The sequence below is a fragment of the Microcebus murinus genome, chromosome 22 (genome assembly GCF_040939455.1).
Source record: "Microcebus murinus isolate Inina chromosome 22, M.murinus_Inina_mat1.0, whole genome shotgun sequence".
Taxonomy (NCBI): Eukaryota; Metazoa; Chordata; class Mammalia; order Primates; family Cheirogaleidae; genus Microcebus; species Microcebus murinus.
The window spans coordinates 927,982-949,328 of record NC_134125.1 but is presented as its reverse complement, the minus strand read 5'-3'; the positions used below and the strand labels follow the sequence as shown (position 1 = coordinate 949,328).

The 21,347-nt window shown below is 55.0% G+C and overlaps 1 protein-coding gene across 7 annotated transcripts in view; it reads left to right on the top strand.

Annotated features, from left to right (window-relative positions):
- Positions 1-7,258, top strand: part of SFSWAP (splicing factor SWAP) — a 64,264-nt gene extending 57,006 nt beyond the window's left edge. For 5 of the 7 annotated variants that reach the window (XM_075996412.1, XM_012779742.3, XM_012779740.3 and 2 more), the window contains 4 exons: positions 888-1,016; positions 5,692-5,880; positions 6,448-6,520; positions 6,948-7,258. In XM_075996412.1, coding sequence (XP_075852527.1) covers positions 888-1,016; positions 5,692-5,880; positions 6,448-6,520; positions 6,948-7,013 — 457 coding nt within the window. In that variant the 3' untranslated portion in view covers positions 7,014-7,258. The remainder of the gene's footprint in view (positions 1-887; positions 1,017-5,691; positions 5,881-6,447; positions 6,521-6,947) is intronic. The other 2 variants (XM_012779743.3, XM_012779741.3) reach the window with 1 other exon arrangement.
- Positions 7,259-21,347: the final 14,089 nt, after the last annotated feature.

Here is a 21,347-nt window from a genome sequence, read left to right as displayed (position 1 = left end):
GTCTTCCCAAAATAGTAACTTTACCAGATGAACAAAGAGCTAAAGTGTCCTAAACCCATCGCTGAGGGGCCCACATTAAGGACCTTGGCCCGCATGGGTGGGGGCGTGTGTGGAGGGCCTCCGCAGCCCGTGCGGATCATGTCCCTGCACGCCTGGCGCAAGCCCTTTCAGGCACATGAGATGGAAGAATAAATATTAATGGATGTATTTGCATCCACGAAATCTCATAAACTGGAATCAGTTAGCCCAACCCGTCATGAGAATGGCGCATTCAGAGCTGCGCTGAAGGCTGAGGCTTCGTGCCATCGCACACAGCCTGCTCTCATCTCAGTCAGTCAGGGAGAGGCCAGAGATTAGTGTGGGCAGGAGAAGTTCCCAGGTAATCCTCTAACTTCGTTACCTTTCAGTTTCTTATTGGCAGTATTCAAACCGGTAGAACTGCTCTCTGGGATTTCATCGCCTCTCCTCCTTACCTAGTGCTGTTTGTAAAAGTGTCAGTGGGCCGGAAGGTGCAGGGCGATGAACAGGCAGAGGCAGGAGGAAGGGAGAGGGCAGCGGCCTGAGCAGGCCCCAGACTGCGCAGTCAGACCTTGACTCGTGGAGCCTTGGCGGCCACTGGCCATTGGACGCAGCAGCACGTGCTCCCGCCTCCGAGTAGATTTTGTGCGTGGGGTGGCAGTGTGGCCTTGGTGTGCCAAGTGTGTGCAGTGGGGGAGACCTCGCTGCCTGGGTGAGGCTGGGCGGGGCCTCGCGAGCCCCGGGTCTGCGCAGCGCCCCGGCGGAGGGAGCGGCCTGCGCGGGCGGGTGTGGCTCAGCCCCCGCGGCAGGGGAGGGACGCGCCCGCCGGGCGGACCTCGGAGCTGACACGCGGCGTCTCTTCCGTCCAGGTCCCGCTCCCGGTCCCCTCGGAGGAGAGCCCACTCCCCCGAAAGACGGAGGGAAGAAAGAAGCGTGCCCACGGCCTACCGCGTGAGCAGCAGCAGCCCCGGGGCCAGCCGGAAACGGACCCGCTCCAGGTAGGCCGAGGGGGTGCTCCCGGGCGCCGTGGCGGAAAGGGGGGCCTGAGGCATTGGCGCCCACATCTGTGAGGCGGAGCCGTAGGGATCGGGGAGGTGCCGGGGCAGCCACAGAGAGGACCCCTCTCCAGCACGGCCGGTGGGAGTGGCTCTCTGGACATCTCTAGTGGGACGTGTTGCCACCTCCCGCCCAGTCCCGTGACAGTCCCATGGACTGATCAGACGTGATCGTTTTCTTAAAGCAGAAAAGTCAGCAAAGGAGCCGTGCAGCTGGTGGCTGAGAGCAAACTTCCCGTACAGACTCACTCTGCACCTTAGTAACCTCACACCAAGCGTTCACAACGATTCCAGTACAGTAGAGAAATTTAGTCCATGTTGGAATTTATGCCTTAAGCAAGTAGCTTAACATCTAGAATTCATCACCACCTTTGGTATATGTAAAGGGCACGGTCTAAAATTAATTCCTTATAGCAAAGATCTCTCTCCACAGAAGAGTTCTTGCTTTGCCCTCAAATTAACCTTTGCATTAAGAGGGAGATCGCGGGGGACGACATTGGTCACGGTAGGAGTGAGCGTGCCCCGCGGCCAACCGCCAGGCTCAGTCTGACATTCTCACCGGAGCTGGGATGAGTCGCACAGAGTTAAGAGGAGTTTCTGCAGTGCGCGGCTGCCCCGGCCAAGTATGGAGTTAAACCTGCAGAGCTGCGAGCGGTGGCTATTCGGGGTCCCTCGGTAGAGGAGAATCCAGGTGTGCAGTCACCGGGCGATTCTGTGGTCTTAGCCATAAACCGAGGTGGTCTGTAAATCCAGGGTGTGTCTCATCAGCCGCCAAATTGTATCACTACGTAGCCAGTCAGACGCACCCTCCCCCTCCCGTCTCTGCGTGCGAGTGAGACTCAGTGCAGTGGCACGTGAAGGTGTTGTCACTTAATCCCGTGACATCCCCCAGACCAGGGGCAAAGTGCCCACTACCCAGATTCAAAGGGTTATTTCTGCACACTGATCACTGACTGCTTCTTTCACTGACTTCTTAATTTTGAAAAGTTTTTTAATTTACAGGAAAGTTTTTAAAACAGGCACAAGTAGTGTGTTCCTTTAGTCCCAGCTGCTCAGGAGGCTGAGGCGGAAGGATCGATTCAGCCCGGGAGTCCAAGGATGCAGTGAGCTGTGATGGTGTCTGTGAACAGCCACTGCTCTCCAGCCTGGGCAACATAGCAAGACCCCGTCTCTATAAACGCTTTCTTTTTAAATTGGCCAGGTGTGCTGGTGCACACACCTGTAGTCCCAGCTACTCAGGGGCTGAGGCAGAGGATCCCTTGCGCCCAGGCATTCAGGGCTGCGGTGACCTGTGACTGCACCACTGCCCTCCAGCCTGGGCACATGGCGGGGCCTGTCTCCAAGAGGAATGAGCAGGCCAGCCTCAGATTTGCAGTATGTCAGTCTGACAAAAGCCGCTGTGGGCACCAAAAAGACAAATGACACAATTAAAAAGAGGACAGAGGACTCAAAGAGACTTCAGAGAAGCATATATCTAAATAGCCGGTAAGCACACGGAAGATATTTGACGTCATGAGTCATCAATCAGGGACGTGTAGATTAAAACCACAGGGAGATACCAGACACTGACCAGACGCCGGAAACAAAGACGGCACGGCACGGCAGGGACCCGGGCATCAGCCCCGCACCGCGCCGGGAGGCAGCACTAGGGGCCTCTGGGGACCTCGTGAGCTCCCCACAGGGGCGGGGTCTATGTCTCACCAGAGCAACCTTTGCCAAATTCAGCGAGGGACAGAGGCGTGCCGGAGTTAAACAGACACCTACCCAGGCCCCGGCTGCCCTAGCCCTGGCATTTACTCTTACAAAGTAAACACTTAGCCACAAAAACAACTTGGAAACATCCCAATGCTTTTTTTTTCTTGAGACAGAGTCTCACTTTGTTGCCCAGGCTAGAGTGAGTGCCGTGGCGTCAGCCTGGCTCACAGCAACCTCCAACTCCTGAGCTCAAGTGATCCTCCTATCTCAGCCTCCCAAGTAGGTGGGACTACAGGCATGCGCCACCATGCCCGGCTAATTTTTTCTGTATATTTTTAGTTGGCCAATTAATTTCTTTCTATTTATAGTAGAGATGGGGTCTCACTCTTGCTTGGGCTGGTTTCGAACTCCTGACCTTGAGCAATCCTCCCGCCTCGGCCTCCCAGAGTGCTAGGATTACAGGCGTGAGCCACCGCGCCCGGCCTTTTTTTTTTTTTTTTTTTTTTTTTTAAGATATGGGCTCTGTGTTGCCCGGCTGGGGTGCAGCGGTGCCATCACTGTAGGTCACAGCTCGCTGCAGCCTCGCCCTCCGGGGCTCAGGGGATCCTCCTGCTTCAGCATGCCCAGTAGCTGGGCCTGCAGGCGCCACCACCAGGCCCGGCCCCAAGGGTCAGTTATCAGGAGAGAGAGTAGACACGGCGGGAGGTGTGCTGTGTGGCGCTGCCCGTCCCCACAGAGAGGCAGGCAGCGCACCGGCCTCGCCGCGTGGGCCCGCACGCTTGCGGGGCTTTGAGTCCTCGCTGGAAACCAGAGCGGGGCTTGCGCTGGCGGTGGGGGGCGAGGGGGATACAGACGCGCCCTGGCAGCACTAGGGGCCTCTGGGGACCTCGTGTGCTCCCCACAGGGCGGGATCTGTGTCTCACCAGGGCAGCCTTTGCCAAATTCAGCCAACCACCTGAAGACTGAATTACTTAATTCCTCGAGCAAATGCCTGGCAAGTTTTGCCAGTTGTTTTGGACACATGTCACATGCTACTAAATACCTCACTTAGACGCAGCTTCCTTTGCTGTCCTAGCATGTGCTTATCGACACACGCGTTGCACACAGCCTCTGCAGCCTAGAAAAGCGCCCTCTCGTATGCGGTCTCTGCGTGTGTATCTGACACTAAGAGCAGCGTCCGTTCGTAACCACAGCTCCTCCTCGCTGGGCACGTGGGAGGCTTCCGGAAGGTGCCAGGTCGCCTGCCTGCAGCCCCAGCCCACGAGGGACCCCACCTCTGGCAGCTGGGCCTAAGTCGCTAAACCGTCACCCCCTCTGGCAAGCCGCTGCTCGTTTTTTAGCAAAGCAGAGCCGGGGTGCCCCAGGCCACAGCGCTGGGTATCAGATTGCTTTACGGGTGCCAACAGCACAGTCTGCCTCAACCCAGAGCAGCGCCGGAGCCCAGACAGACGTGCTGAGCTCCCCCAGCCTCACAGCTGTCCTCACCAGAGTGTGCCGGGGCCCCTTTGGTGACGGGCGCAGAAGCCAGGGAGGCAGTCGGGGGACACCCCTTGGTGACAGGCAGTCGGGGGGGACACCCCTTGGTGACAGGGGCGCAGAAGCCAGGGAGGCAGTCGGGGGGACACCCCTTGGTGACAGGCAGTCGGGGGGGATACCCCTTGGTGACAGGGGCGCAGAAGCCAGGGAGGCAGTCGGGGGGGACACCCCTTGGTGACAGGCAGTCGGGGGGACACCCCTTGGTGACAGGGGTGCAGAAGCCAGGGAGGCAGTTGGGGGGACACCCCTTGGTGACAGGCAGTCGGGGGGGATACCCCTTGGTGACAGGGGCGCAGAAGCCAGGGAGGCAGTCGGGGGGACACCCCTGGTGACAGGTAGTCGGGGGGACACCCCTTGGTGACAGGGGTGCAGAATCCAGGGAGGCAGTTGGGGGGACACCCCTTGGTGACAGGCAGTCGGGGGGACACCCCTTGGTGACAGGGATGCAGAAGCCAGGGAGGCCGTCGGGCAGCGCCAGCCATGCTGCGGCCCACACCCATGACCGCTGTGCCCGCTGTGCCACTGCGGCTCCCCTCGCAGGGACGGCCCTGGGGATGGGCCGGCAGGCAGCACTGGGGGTGGGGCCTGTCTGCAGGGCCAGGCTCTGACCCAGCGCTCCTTTCTTACCGCCTTCGTGGGGGTGCCGGCCCCGGTGTGGAAATGGAGCCAGCCTTGCGAAGCCGGGGAGTGGCCCTCTCCTGGCAGGAGGCAGGTGGGGCTGAGGCAGGTGCAGGAGGCGGCCTGGCCCGCGGGGTGGAGCTGGCAGCTGCTGTGTTCGGCCACCACGCGGTGCCCTGAGCCCACGGAGCTCGGCTGCCTGGAGGGCCTTTGCCGTCCCGCAGGCCTGCCCGGCCACACCAGCCAGCCCGGGGCCAGGAGGGACACGGGAACCCCCACGAGGCAAGCCACTCGGGAGGATGCTGGAGCCCAGGAGTCGGGGCTGTGAGACCAGCCTCTAGAAATGACAGGAAGGCAGAACTCTGGTGTGTGACACTTGAGTAGTTTCCGTGTCCTTTCAGAAGTTCTCACTGAGTCAGCATAAATGGAAAAGCAATGTAAACCGCTCAAGGTTGCTTATCTTAGGTATTTTAAATGCAAATAAAATGCTGATTATATTTTAAATGCCGCGGGCATCTTACCTAAGGCCCAGAAACGGGGACAGAGGTCCTCCTACGGAGACCACGCCTGTCTTCGTTTTACTTCAGGCGGCTTTTGTTAAACCCAGGGATTGTTCCGCTAAATCCATCAGTTGTGAGTTCCGTAAAGCATGTGCAGCTTTGAAAGGAATTAACGAGCGCAGAAGGGAAAGGCTCAGCCTAGTTCAGACCCCGGCTCCTCTGCTGCGTTCTGTGCCTTTAACCAAGCGCCGTCTCTCTCTCTCACAAAGACGCTTGCCTTTCAGAAGTCCCCACGAGAAGAAGAAGAAGCGGCGGTCCCGGTCCCGGACCAAGTCCAAGGCCAGGTCTCCGTCGCTGTCCCCGAGCAAGCAGGCAGCACCCCGGCCTGCGGCCCCCGCGGCCCACTCGGCCAGCGTCTCTCCTGTGGAGAGCCGGGGCTCCAGCCAGGAGCGCTCCAGGTGAGTCCCGCCGTCCCGCGGGAAGTGGGGGCCTCCCTCTCCCTGCACCTGGGCCCTCCCTCTCCCTGCACCTGGGCCCTCCCTCTCCCTGCACCTGGGCCCTCCCTCTCCCTGCACCTGGGCCCTCCCTCTCCCTGCACCTGGGCCACAGCTGGCAGCTCCCCGCTGGCAGAGGAGGTCCCCGCATGGCCTGAGCTCGGTGTCCCCACCAGGATGGGAGCTGGCCTGGGGTGGGGACTCCTCGGACTCAGGGCGAGAGTCGCAGGTGTGTCCAGACTCGGGAGTGAAGGGGACTGTCCCACCTGCGGGCACAGACCGCGCGTGGGGGATGGATGGGGACGGCTCCACCTTCCCGAGCCGACTTTCCTTCCTCCCGTCTCTTGTTTTCCCTTGTTTCATGCTACGTTTACATGAAAGCACATTAGAACTAGGCTGCATTTTATAGACTATCTCAAATGTGTGTTTACAGTGTTTATTTTAAAGATACTGGAAAGAGATATGATTGGTCTTTGTAGGCTCTGGGCGTGGGGCTCGCGGCTCAGCCTCTCGCTCTGCTCTTTGCCCTAGGGGGGTTTCTCAGGAAAAAGACGCTCAGATCTCCTCAGCAATCGTTTCTTCCGTGCAGAGCAAAATAACTCAGGTAACGTGGGAGTCTGTCCCGTCTTGCTGTGGAGGGGGTTGTTGTCCCCCGGCTGCCGTGGTCCCGTCCCTCCTGTCACTGATGCCGACGCAGGACAGGGGCCATCGCCCCGACCAGGGTCCACACCGGGGCTGGGGCTGAGTCTGCACCACCGGCCTAGAGACTGGGCCGGCGCCCGGCAATAGGCGCCAGGCCCTGGGAGCCGCCGCGGTGGCCCGTGTGCGGCAGGCAGGGGAGCCTGGGACGAGCTTGCGAGGCGCCACCTCCGTGAGACCTGCCCTTGGCGTGTCCGCGGAGGCCGCCTCGGGTGGTGCGGGAAATCCCGTCTCGCCCGCGCCGCTGGCGTGGCCATGGTGTCCGCCGCTCGGGTCGTGTGGGTCCCGAGTCTTAGCAGGGAGCTCACGTTCTCCCGTGTCTGCCCGCACAGGATCTCATGGCCAAAGTACGGGCGATGCTCGCAGCCTCCAAAAACCTGCAAACCAGTGCCTCCTGAGACGCAGCGGGGCCGGAGATCCACAGAGCTGAGCGCTCCACCCTGTGCGGCCGACGCCGGACAGATCTTCCAGCCTGGGGCTCCCGTGGACAGTGGGTGGCTTTTGTAAATTAATTTTTGATGACATTTTCAGTTCAAGATTTTTGACCAGCAGTCTCTTACCTGTATATTTGTAAATAATATCATGTTTCTGTGAAAATGTATTATCAAATAAAATGGGAGGAAAACGCCTTTTCTAGCTAGAACTTTGGGGCAGCTGCTTCTTTCCTTCTGTGGCCGGTGGGTTCGCCCGGCCACGCGTCGTCCTGCAGCCGTGGGGGGCCGTGCGGGGGCAGGCGGGCAGCCCATCCGGTCCCCTGCCGACTGCAGCCCCTGCACACGCCCTGGGCACAGGGCCTCCCCGCCGCCATCAGCCACGAGGGCGCCTGCCCCTCCCCTGCCTGGCACCAGCTGGCGTCCTCAGACCCCGGCCCGGTCCGGAGTGCCCGGGCGCTGGAGCCTGTGCAGCTCCCTCCCGGTCACTTCCTGACGTTAGTGCGCTCCCGACCCCCACGGCTGCCGCGCAGAGGCGGATTTCGTGTCCCCAGGACCGGCCCAAGGCCTTTCCCGCCGCCGTCCACTGCAGTCCCTTCTGTGCCGGTCACCAGATTCCTCCGTCGGTTCTGCCGAGTTACCAGAGCCCAGGGGTGGAGTTTGCGGTTCCCCCTTGCGGCGTGGACTCCTTCCCGGAGCCCCACCCGGGCCGTGGCACCTGGGCCGCAGAACCCCACGCCCTGCAAGGCCGGCAGGAGGCCAGGCCGGCGCCCTGCGGTGTGGCGGCCAGAGAGCGCCCAACACGCTGCGGGCCTCGAGGAGCGCCACAGGCCTGCAGGGGCGTCTGCAATGGCCTGCCTAGGGTGCTCGGGGGCATCTTGCAGATAACTTCTGCATGTTTGGAGCTGAGAGCGCCAGGACGCTGTTGCCGGCTTTGCGGTGCGCCCGGGGCCTCCCATGGCGCTGCCGGAGGACCCTGGAGACACCCGAGGACACGCAGCCCCGAGACCGTCCCAGGCCTCCCTGCACGCAGCTGGCTCCCCCTGCCCAGAAAGCACGTCCGGGTTCTGTGTTTGGGGCCCACGAGACCGCTGTGACCAGCACCACAGTGCAAATGCAAAGCGGAGGAGACCCCCAACCTCACCCCCAGTCAGCGGCCTGTCCTGTCCCGGCCTGGAATCCTGCAGGGGGCGTTGGCCCGGCGCCCAGGCCTGCCCCACCCCCTCACGGCACAGACCTGCCTGGCGGGCGGGGAGGGGGGGACAGGGCGGACGTCCCTGCCTCGAGAGGGAGGGCAGCCCACCTGGCTCTCAACATTGCCATGTGTGACGGCCACAGGGTCCCAAGGGGATGGACGTGGTGGTGCCGTGCACACAGCACACGCGTGCCTTCCGTGATTGGGAACACTGGACTGTTAGGCCGCACCGCGTGTGTGCCATGTGCACTGCAAGTGTGTGATACGTCAATAATCCCTTCTTACCGTGGAGGACCGTGTGCATCAAACCTGGAATGTCACAGTTTAAGAGCAAGTGACGAGGCCGGGCGCGGTGGCTCACGCCTGTCAATCCCAGCACTCTGGGAGGCTGAGGCGGGCGGATTGCTCAAGGTCAGGAGTTTGAAACCAGCCCAAGCAAGAGTGAGACCCCGCCTCTACTATCAATAGAAAGAAATTAATTGGCCAACTATATATACAGAAAAAATTAGCCGGGCATGGTGGCCTGTAGTCCCAGCTACTTGGGAGGTTGAGGCAGGAGGATTGCTTGAGCCCAGGAGTCTGAGGTTGCTGTGAGCTAGGCTGACGCCACGGCACTCACTCTAGCCTGGGCAACAAAGTGAGACTCTGTCTCAAAAAAAATAAAAAAGCAATTGACGAGATTTTCAGGGGTGCCCCCTCGCCCGGGTGGGGTGCCGCCACCCTCCCAGGGCCTGACTGTCCCGTGTGAGACGTGGGCACAGCTGTCCCTGCTCACGTTGCAGAGGCCGCTGCCGGGACACCAGAGTCCTTCCCCTTTGAAAGGATCCCGTAGATTTGCACTCGTGTTACTGGCTCTTACAATGTGGTAATAAAACTGTCCTCTAAAAATATTTCCACCTGCTTCTTGTAGAACTAGCGGTTTTGTCAGCAGTCATTAGCTCTGATGTCTCTCCGGTGCCCGGGGTGGCGCGTGGCTGCCCTCAGCCGCCCTGCTTGCTCTCGACGTGACCCGTCTCTGGCTCGTTAGACTCTCCTCGCCCGATGCCAGCCGAGAGGGCTCAGCTGCTCCACCGGTTCCCGGAACGAGGCGGGGTCACGGGCTGCAGACAAGGGGGGGGCAGAGGGAAAGAAAAATGATCGGAAACGGAGCAGCGGTAGGAGCCCAGGGACAGCCGGGCAGAAGACCGCAGTGTCGCTAAGAAAACTGGAAGCTTCAACCTCGGGGCTAACAGCACCAGCTTCACCGAGATTCGGGGTTTTATTTGCTTTGAATAAGTGGTTCATTCACACGGCTAAATATTAGTTTCTTGTGAATCCTTCCAAGTTCCTTTTTATAATATAAGCAGATATGAAAATAAATTCTCCTTTTTCTGCCCCCCCCATGCAGATCTTTACACAGAGCAAACGGTGTGCCGTGTGCCTGCTTCGCCTGCTTCGCCTGCTTTTGTAGTTACTGTACATCTTGGAGTTATTTCCTTATCTGTACGTAAAGAGCTTCCCTGTTGTTTTAATAATGAACTGTTTTTTTTTTTTTTTTTTTTGAGACAGAGTCTCACTTTTTGCCCAGGCTAGAGTGCTGTGGCGTCAGCCTAGCTCACAGCAACCTCCAACTCCTGGGCTCAAGCGATCCTCCTGCCTCAGCCTCCCGAGTAGCTGGGACTACAGGCATGCACCACCAAGCCCGGCTAATTTTTTCTATATATTTTTAGTTGGCCAATTAATTTCTTTCTATTTTTAGTAGAGACAGGGTCTCGCTCTTGCTCAGGCTGGTTTCGAACTCCTGACCTTGAGCGATCCGCCCGCCTCAGCCTCCCAGAGTGCAGAGATTACAGACATGAACCACCTCGCCTGGCCTAATAATGAACTTTTTATTTTTTTATTTTTCACCATGATAACAGGCAGGATGAAATAATGAACTTCTTTTTTTTTTTTTTTTTTTTTGAGACAGAGTCTCGCTTTGTTGCCCAGGCTAGAGTGAGTGCCGTGGCGTCAGCCTAGCTCACAGCAACCTCAAACTCCTGGGCTCGAGTGATCCTTCTGCCTCAGCCTCCCGGGTAGCTGGGACTACAGGCATGCGCCACCATGCCCGGCTAATTTTTTATATATATATCAGTTGGCCAATTAATTTTTTTCTATTTATACTAGAGACGGGGTCTCGCTCTTGCTCAGGCTGGTTTTGAACTCCTGACCTTGAGCAATCCGCCTGCCTCGGCCTCCCAAGAGCTAGGATTACAGGCGTGAGCCACAGCGCCCGGCCAAATAATGAACTTCTTAAAGAACAGTTTTAGGTTTATAGAAAAATTACAAAGATAGTACAAAAAGTTCTCATATACTGGCACCCAGTTCCCCCTATATTAGCATCTTACATTAGGATAGTACATTTATTACAATTAATGAACCAGTATTGATTCATTACTATTTTTTTTTAGATGGGGTCTCACTGCATTCCCCAGGCTACAGTGAAGTGGTGCTATCATAGCTCACTGCAGCCTCAGACTCCAAGGGATCCTCCTGCCTCAGCCTCCCAAGTACTTGGGACTACAGGTGTGCACCACCACACCTGGCTAATTTTTTTTTTCTAGCGACAGGGTCTTGCTGTTGCCCAGGCCTGTCTCAAACTCCTGCTCTCAAGAGATCCTCCTGCCTCAACCTCCCAAAGTGCTAGGATTACAGGTGTGAGCCACCGCACCCAACCTGACTATTATTAACTAAAGTTCACACTGTCTTCAAATGTCTTTGTTTTCCTAATGCCCTTTCTCTGTCCCAGGACCCCGTTCAGGGTCCCACATTGCATTTAGTCATCTCCTCTCCTTAGGCTCCTCTGGGATCGAGAAGTGCTTCACTCTTTTCGTAGCTGTCTAATATTCCATTTTATAAATGAACTATTGCTGATGAACCAGTCCTCTTCTGGGAGACGTTTGGGGTGTCTGATCTTGCTGCTACAATATTTGCTGTAAAAACCTTGTCCATAAGTTATTTCCCGTATCTGCATAAACATCTTTTTTGTAAAACAGGGCTTAGCAAGCTCTTAGCAAAGGCCTTGCAGTAAATACTCTAGGGTTTGCAGACTGCTTGGTTTCTATGGCAATTACCCAACTCTGCCGTTGGGGCATAAAAGCAGCCAGAGACGGATGTAATTGAATGGACATGGCTGTGGGCCAATAAAGCTTTATGGACACTGAAATTTGAATTTCATAGAATTTTTACATAACACAAAATATGCTCTCTTTTTATTAGCAAAATGTATTTTATAATTTAAAATGTGAAAACTAGAAGCAATTCCCAGTGTTTCTGGGCTGTGGTCCTTCACCTACGCCCCAATTTTTTTTTTTTTTTTGAGACAGAGTCTCACTCTGTTGCCCAGGTTAGAGTGCCGTGGCGTCAGCCTAGCTCACAGCAACCTCAAACTCCTGGGCTCAAGCGATCCTCCTGCCTCAGCCTCCCGAGTAGCTGGGACCACAGGCATGCGCCACCATGCCCGGCTAATTTGTTCTATATAATTAGTTGGCCAATTAATTTCTTTCTATTTATAGTAGAGACGGGGGTCTTGCTCTTGCTCAGGCTGGTTTTTTTTTTTTTTTTTTTTGAGACAGAGTCTCACTTTGTTGTCCAGGCTAGAGTGAGTGCCGTGGCGTCAGCCTAGCTCACAGCAACCTCAGACTCCTGGGCTTGAGTGATCCTTCTGCCTCAGCCTCCCGAGTAGCTGGGACTACAGTCATGCGCCACCATGCCCGGCTAATTTTTTATATATATATCAGTTGGCCAATTAATTTATTTCTATTTATAGTAGAGACGGGGTCTCGCTCTTGCTCAGGCTGGTTTTGAACTCCTGACCTTGAGCAATCCGCCCGCCTCGGTCTCCCAGAGTGCTGGGATGACAGGCGTGAGCCACCGCGCCCGGCTGAATATCACTTTCTTTCAGAGGCCCTCTCTATGTGTTTATATTAGGTTGACACAAACAGTGTCAGAAATGAGATCTGAACCGAGGTCGCTGTCAGGAGGGCTCAGTGATCCCGGACCCTGTGGTCTGCAGGGCTCCTGGAGCCCCGTGGGCTCCTCCCTGCCACGGCCACATTTCTGCCCCGTGAGGCCCTCCCAGGCCAAGCCTCCCTCTTTCTGGTAGAAGCTCTGGACTTCATTTGGGATCTTGTCAGGTTAGGAGAGCACCTTAATAAAGATCCCTCCTGGCATGAGAGAAGATTTTGTGTCTTTTCTGGTAAGTCCTTTCCGGTATAAAGACAAGTGTTGGCCGGGCACGGTGGCTAACACCTGTCATCCCAGCACTCTGGGAGGCCGAGGTGGGAGGATTGCTCAAGGTCAGGAGTTTGAAACCAGCCTGAGCAAGAGTGAGACCCCGTCTCTACTATAAACAGAAAGAAATCAATTGGCCAACTAAAAATATATAGAAAAAATTAGCCGGGCATGGTGGCACATGCCTGTAGTCCCAGCTACTGGGGAGGCTGAGGCAGGAGGATTGCTTAAGCCCAGGAGTTGGAGGTTGCTGTGAGCTAGGCTGACGCCACGGCACTCTAGCCCAGGCGACAGAGTTAGACTCTGTCTCAAATAAATACATACATAAAGTGTCTTCCTGGTTTGAGGACTCTGGTTCCTACAGATTCATGTCCTGTCGGGGACACCTGCCTTCTCCGGCAAATCCACTTTTGATCTGTGCACCTAGTTTAATATTTTGTTTGATCTACGTGCCCGGGCTACAATTCTTTGTGAGCACTCTGATCATGGTTTGCTTATGGGAGCGATCTGGCTCTTTCTCCTTGCTTGTTTCTGAAAATCTTTCACGAACAAAAATAAACATTGTAAATGGCGGACACTGCCGGATGGCTAATTAAAATCCGCTGGGGCAGTCGCCACTGTTTAGAACGCCAGTCCCAGCTCCCAACGCTCTCTGACGGGATTATAGAACCTTCTTTACTCTCAGGAGATTAACAAGAAACAGAATGGGGTTTTTAAATATTAAGCCATGCCAAGTTTTCCGGGGCTCCAGCTGGCCTCATATCACAGCCTGTTCTCGTGCACATTTTTAAACTGATGGACAAATCACACCCAGGAAAAGTCAGAGCTCCAGTGATCCTTATTCAAAGTCTCTTTTAAAAGACGCTGCAACTATAGAACGAACATGTAGACCCTTCTAAGTTCTCTCTCTCCTTTCTTCTGCCTACTTCTCTACTGGTGTCGAGATAAAATCGGCTGCTTATGGCCCCAGCCAAGATTTTAAAAATTATGAGACATAAAAATGTGTCATTTATGAAAAAAAGTGTTTTGTCTAATCTGGAGTTTATTTAAAGGTTATTTCAAAGTATAGATTTGGAAAGAGGCTGGGCGCAGTGGCTGGCACCTATAACCCCAACACTCCGGGAGGCCGAAGCAGGAGGATTGCTTGAGGCCAGGAGTTCAAGACCAGCCTGAGCAAGAGTGAGACCTTGTCTCTACTAAAAATAGAAAGAAGTTAATTGGCCAACTAAAAATATGGAAACAATTAGGTGGGCATGGTGGTGCATGCCTGTAGTCCCAGCTACTCGGGAGGCTGAGGCAGGAGGATCGCTCAAGCCCAAGAGTCTGAGGTTGCTGTGAGCTAGGCTGACACCATAGCACTCTAGCCCGGGCTACTGAGTGAGACTCTGTCTCAAAAAGAAAACAAAAAAATCTGTTATCAGTCATCATTTTAGTTGTTATGTTAAATCTACTTTAAAGTTATATTTATACAAATATATTATTAATAATTCTAAAGATTATGTAACATTTATAATGGTCTTAGGGGTCCTAATGTGACACTTTTGTGATTCTGGTTATTGCATTAAAGTGCTGTATGTAATAAAAATAATAATTTCCTTGACAATTGTGAATTTTCATCAGATTTGTTGTTGTTGTTTTCCTTTTAGCCCTAAACCCTACGATGATCATCAGATTTTTAACCATGACTATTCTAAGTTTTTGTCATCTAGCTGTTTTTATTTTTCTCCAAAAACATTAGCAATTTGCTGTAGCCCAAATTGCTTTTTTTTTTTTTTTTTTTTTTTTGGAGACAGAGTCTCACTCTGGTGCCCAGGCTAGAGTGAGTGCCGTGGCGTCAGCCTCGCTCACAGCAACCTCAATGTCCTGGGCTCAAGCGATCCTCCTGCCTGGGCCTCGGAAGGACGGCAGCCTGCAGCCCCGACGCGGCCGGAGGCTGGAGCTTGTCTCTGCGGCTGGAGCCCGTGAGTGTGCAGGAGCCGCTCATCCCCAGGGCAGGGCGGTTAAGGTCTTTCCTCCAGGACTTTGCTGGTTAAACGGAGCCTGCAGGGCTGGCTCCCTCAGGGTGGCGGGAACAGGCATCTGTGGTGTCATTTCGCAGAGCAGCTCCTCGGCAGAGGCAGACCGAGAGGCAGCATCTGCAGCGCTGTTTGTTTTCTCCCCGGTGACGTCTTTGCAGGGAAGCGTCCGTGGCCCTCGCTGAAGACGGCCAGAGATCTTTAAAGAGGCCCGTCCCCCGCAGTCCTCAGAGGGGACTCCGGCCGTCCCCCGCAGTCCTCAGAGGGGACTCCGGCCGTCCCCCGCAGTCCTCAGAGGGGACTCCGGCCGTCCCCCGCAGTCCTCAGAGGGGACTCCGCCCGTCCCCCGCAGTCCTCAGAGGGGACTCCGCCCGTCCCCCGCAGTCCTCAGAGGGGACTCCGCCCGTCCCCCCGCAGTCCTCAGAGGGGACTCCGCCCGTCCCCCCGCAGTCCTCAGAGGGGACTCCGGCCGTCCCCCCGCAGTCCTCAGAGGGGACTCCGGCCGTCCCCCGCAGTCCTCAGAGGGGACTCCGCCCGTCCCCCGCAGTCCTCAGAGGGGACTCCGCCCGTCCCCCGCAGTCCTCAGAGGGGACTCCGCCCGTCCCCCGCAGTCCTCAGAGGGGACTCCGCTGTCCCCGGGCACCACAGCTGGCGTCTATTTCACTCCTGCTGGATTCCAAAGGGTATATCTCCAACTCACAAAAAGATGATGATGGCTAACGTTTTCTGCAAGGAGGGAAACCAGGGAAACCTATTCCATTCAGTGCAGGCTTGGGCTCAACATGATTGCAGATCTATACTGCGCATAAACAACACCAGGCCCCCAACACACACACCCTAATGGCATATAAAAGCCGATTTTAAAGAGCAGAGAGACATTAGCAGGAGCTTTTTTAAAAATTTAGTATGTCGGCCGGGCGCGGTGGCTCACGCCTGTAATCCTAGCACTCTGGGAGGCCGAAGCAAGTGGATCGTTTGAGCTCAGGAGTTTGAGACCAGCCTGAGCAAGAGTGAGACCTCTGTCTCTACTAAAAATAGAAAGAAATTAATTGCCCAACTAAAAATATATAGAAAAATTAGCCGGGCATGGTGGCGCATGCCTGTAGTCCCAGCTACTCGGGAGGCTGAGGCAGGAGGATTGCTTGAGCCCAGGAGTTTGAGGCTGCTGTGAGCTAGGCTGACGCCACGGCACTCCAGCTGGGGCAACAGAGTGAGACTTTGTCTCAAAAAAAAAAAAAATTCTAAAATGTAATATGTCGAGTCTCCCAGACCAGAAGTCCTCCCTTCTCCAGGTTTTCCTAAATCATCCAGCACTTCTTCTGGTTGTGGATTGAACTATTTTTCATCCTGTTTCTGTTTCTGGGGTGACGGTTGCCGTCCTGGCAGCTGCCCAGACGGGCTCACGGCTCCTCCCCCCACTGCACCCCGGGCCCGGCCCCTTCCTCTCCCACACCATCCGCAGTCTGCACCGATTTGGGGAAGGGTGCTCTTGTAAACAAAGTGAAAGCATTTGATTTTTCTTCCTACTTGAGTCTTGCAAAATTCTGAGACTGTGCATGAGTGTTCTTGTGATGATACAGCTGTCTGCATAAGTCCAATTAAAATCTACTCTCTCTTCATGACAAGATACGACGGGAAACATGGGTTATCTTGGCAAGGCTTTGCCTAGAACGTCATATGTGAAACTGTGCACGGAATGTCTGGCTTCAAGGGTTCTGGCCTTGCAGTGAGCAATAAAACTACCAGTTCCTGGCAGGCCCGAGGCCTCAAGACTGTAAGTAAAAATCTAAAATATGCCCTGGGTTAGCTTCCTACCTCAAGAGGTTTTTTAAGCTGAGATTTCTATGTGGTCAAGGTAGAGAGAAATTTATGCTTCTAAAGAAAAGTACAGGCCGGACGCAGTGGCTCACGCCTGTCATCCTAGCTCTCTGGGAGGCCGAGGTGGGAGGATTGCTCGAGGTCAGGAGTTCGAAACCAGCCTGAGCAAGAGCGAGACCCTGTCTCTACTATAAATAGAAAGAAATTAATTGGCCAACTAATATATATAGAACAAATTAGCCGGGCATGGTGGCGCATGCCTGTAGTCCCAGCTACTCGGGAGGCTGAGGCAGGAGAATTGCTTGATCCCAGGAGTTTGAGGTTGCTGTGAGCTAGGCTGACGCCACGGCACTCAAGCTAGCCTGGGCAACAAAGCGAGACTCTGTCTCAAAAAAAAAAAGAAAAAGAAAAAGAAAGAAAAGTACAGGAGACCTTTTCTTAGACTGTAGACCACACGTTGTTTTCAAGTTCTTGTTATCCACTTGCAGACTGGACTTAATCCTAGATTCTTCTTGTTTCCTCCAACCTGACTTCCTTCCAGAAGCTCTATAAGCTGGAACTAGATGAATTTTTAAAAACAAATCTCCTGTGCAATGTGTGGGACACACAGAAGTTCACTGCCCAGTGCCATAGGAACGGTTTGAACCAAAAAATTACGATTCTGTTGTATCGGGTTCATGCAAAGTATAAAACAGATATCCCAGCTGGGCATGGGGACTCACACGTGTATTCCCAGCACTCTGAGAGGCTGAGGTCCAGAATCAAGACCAGCCTGAGTAAGAGCAAGATGACATCTCTACTAAAAATAGGAAAAATTGGCTGGGTGTGGTGGTGGCACCTGTAACCCCAGCCCTCGGGAGGCTGAGGCGGGAGGGTCACTTGATCCCAGGAGTTGGAGGCTGCAGTGAGCTAGGATGAGGCCACGGCACTCCAGCCTGGGTGACAGAGCGAGAGTCTGTCTCATAAAAAAGCCCACAATGTCCCATAACAATAGCAGACGTTGGTAACAGAGGGAAGTGGGTATAAGATATGTGGGAACTTGCAGCCGTCATGGAAACAGAATGGAAGTTCCTAAATAATTGAAGAATGGAACCGGCGTGTACGACCCAGAAACCCTCTTCCGGGCACACACGCCCAGAGGGAATGAAATCGCCACCTGGTGCAGTTGTGCCCATCGAGGGACATAGGGGCAGAGAACCCGGGGTGCACACGCGAGGGAACGTTACTCAGCCGCACTCGGGGTGGGGGAGGCCCTGGCGCTCGGCCCGTGCCAGAGCAGCTCACGCTAAGTGAAGTAAGCCCGCCCGGCGCAGGAAGGGAAACATTGCGCGATCTCACGTACAGGTGGAATCTTTATTTTTTTTTTTTTTTTTTTTTTTTTTTTTTTTTTTTATAAAGCTAGTCAAGCGTGGTTGTGGGGGGAGACAAGGTGGAATCTTTAAAACGAAAAAGTTAAATATGTGGAGATAGAGAGTAAAGCAGCGGTTACCAGGGTTGCGGTAGAAGGAGGCATGCCGATGTAGGTCAGAGGACACAAAGTAGCAAACACTGATACAAGGTAGCAAGCACACAGAGATAAAGTAGCGAGCACACGGATACAAAGCAGCAAACACACTGATACAAAGCAGCAAACACACTGATACAAAGCAGCAAACACACTGATACAAAGCAGCAAACACACCGATACAAAGCAGCAAACACACTGATACAAAGTAGCAAACACACTGATACAAAGCAGCAAACACACCGATACAAAGCAGCAAACACACCGATACAAAGCAGCAAACACACAGATACAAAGTAACAAACACTCGATCAAGCCGTTAAAAGGTCCGAAGCACCCAGGACTGCAGTCGGTGACAGGCACAGTCTGCGGGACGTCCCTCCAGCAGGCAGACCACAGCTGCCCCTGCCACGTGGCGTGTTGATCCGCTCCACTGCGATGACCAGTCCACTCTGTCTGCATCTTGTAGCGCCACGTGATACAGCTGAAATGTACACACCAATGTTTATTTTTTTAAAAAAGACACGTGCGAACTTTCTATACTACCTTCACAATTTTTCTGTAAATTCAACAGTTCTAAAAGTAGAAGTTTATGTTTGAAAACAACAAAGAAACACACACACACACACAAACTGTGCCTTCTAACGCTGTCATCTAGGAATATCTGAGGGGCGTGACTTAGGGGCGTTTGGCGCGGCCCGCCAGGCGCAGGGTGAGCTGCCCCGGCCAGGACAGCCCCGGGAGCTCGCAGGTGAGATAACGGTTTTCGAGGCATCAACTGCACAGCGGCTGGTGGGCGCCGGCCCCCGCCCTCACTCTGCCGCTGGGTTTCCCACCATTGGGCTTCAGAGCTAATTTTCCAAAATGTCACAGGAATCGATACTAGATGATTTCCTCTGCAAAAAAAAAAAAAATAAAAAAAATAACTGAAACTCGGGAATTGAACATTTACAAAGGCAGTACTTGTTGACTTTTAATAAAGTCAAGATGTGGAGATATATTTCCTTTTCTCATTATTGTTCGGAACGAGCACTTCTGGGATAAAGACACATTGGGCTGTCCTTTAAAAAAAAAAAAAAGGAAGAAAAGAAATAACTAACAACTGACGCCCAGGTTTCTGACTCAGGCTCCTGGGCTGGGAGCAAAATGGGCCACTGACCCGGTTCCCTGCAATGTCCTGCCCGTGGGCGAGTGCTTGCTCGTGGCAGGGAGGAGCTGGTGAGCGCAGAGACGGGCTGAGGGACGCGGGCACAGAACCGCCGAGTGTGTGCTGCCAAAGGGACCCCATTTAAGGAGTAGGAGCTGGCCGGGTGCGGTGACTGACGCTTGTGATCCCAGCACTCTGGGAGGCCAAGGCGGGAGGATCAATTGAGCTCAGGAGTTCGAGACCAGCCTGAGCAAGAGCGAGACCCCCTCTCTACTATAAATAGGAAGAAATTAGCTGCACAACCAAAAATAGAAAAAAATTAGCCAGGCATGGTGGCGCACACCTGTAGTCCCAGCTTTTCGGGAGGCTGAGGCAGGAGGATCGCTTGAGCCCAGGAGTTGGAGGTTGCTGTGAGCTAGGCTGATGCCACGGCACTCTAACCTGGGTGACAGAGTGAGACTCTGCCTAAAAATAATATAAAGGAGGAGGTGCACGCGGCCAGCACTGCTCATACTAACCAGGGTGGACCCGACCCCAGCGCCCACCGAGGGGCAGGGGTGAGAAAATGCGCAGGAAGGAAGGAAGTCCGGACACGGGCTGCGGCGACACGGGCCTCCCAGACGCCCTGCTGAGAGAGGTCGCCGGTCACGAAAGGACAAATCCTGGGGTCCTGCTCATGAGCCGTCACACTCTGGGACAGGAAGGAGAACGGGAGGGGCGGGGAGGGGCGGGAGCCAGTGTTTCCTGGGGACAGAGCTGCAGCGTGGGAAGAGGACAGTGTCCCGTGTACAGGGACAGTGGTGACGGCTGCAGGACAACTCGTATGTGCTTAATGACACTGAATGGACACGTACGACTGCTTAGGAGTGATTTTTTTTTTTTTTTTTTTTTTGAGACAGAGTCTCACTTTGTTGCCCGGGCTAGAGAGCGGTGGCGTCAGCCTCGCTCACAGCAACCTCCAACTCCTGGGCTCAAGCGATCCTCCTGCCTCAGCCTCCCGAACAGCTGGGACTACAGGCATGTGCCACCATGCCCGGCTCATTTTTTCTATATATTTTTAGTTGGCCAATTAATTTCTTTTCTGTTTTTAGTAGAGACGGGGTCCTCGCTCTTGCTCAGGCTGGTCTCGAACTCCTGACCTTGAGCGATCCTCCCGCCTCGGCCTCCCAGAGTGCTGGGATGACAGGCGTGAGCCACCACGCCCTGACAAAATCACGCTGCACACATGCTTGCATTAGCCTTGTGCGAAGACGGAAGTGTCATCCTGGGGCAGACACCAAGAACGCTGGGCCACAGAAAGTGAACCTCTGGGACCGTAATCCCTGCTGCCCGGTGGCCTTGCCGGGCTGGGGGCACGGGGGGGGGTGGGGGCGCTGCACCAGCAGCACCGAGGTGCCGGTCCCCACATCCTGCTCCGTGTGTGGACAGCGTAGGCGTTTTCAACGTTGCTAATTTGGCAGGTGGAAGGCGGCACGTTGGTCTTGGGTTCCGGCCACCTTCCCATGCCCAAGCCTGGTGGCCGTTTGAGGGGGACACAGCAGCGAGGTGCCACGTGGCCCCCACCATGAAGGACGTGTCCCGCCGCCTCAGCAAGCATCCTTGGCTGACCGGCCACCCCTTAGGCCTATCTCGGGAGGACGGCAGCGAGTCTGCAAGGCCCTTCCCACGTGTGTCCACCCGGGCCACCGTCTTTGCTGCCCACAACGGCCCTTCCTGAATGAAGCCTCTCGCTGGCTCCAAGCTATCCGCCAAGCCAAGGGCCTTCCACGGCCCCTCAGCCAGCGTTCCCGCCCCAGGTCTCACATGCAGCAGTAAGGGTTTTGTTACACAGCAGGGTCCACTGCTACATCACATCTTCTGAGCCCCTTGATCCAGCCTCACCTGGCATCCACTCTCCTTTGCTCTGACTTTAGCACTTCCGATTTCCTTTAGAAAATCCCTGTCAACCCAGGCAGTTCGGCTCATTTCCACCCCCCACGCCCACCCCACTCCCACATCATGATCCGTTTGGGGATGGACAGGTGACCCACAGCCCTGGGACTTGGCCTAAGAAAGCGTCTGTCTCTGGCTGGGCTTACAGAGCTGGAAGGACGTCCCCCGCCCCAGGGCCATCTTTGCCCGGTACAGAGATGGAGCTGGAGAGACCATGCTCGGACCTTGTTGCTGTGCGACTTGATCCAGCCCTGCCAGATGTGAGCTCGCTCTGGGACATCCCAGTTTAACCAGCCCTCAAGTTTCCCTTCCTCGACTAAGGCCAGTTGGGTTGGGTCTCTGCTCTGCTGCTGCTACACTTGATCCCAATTCCGGAGGCGCCCGTGGAAGATGCCCACGCGCGGGGCTGCTCCGCCCACCCACGTGATCTCCACCAGCC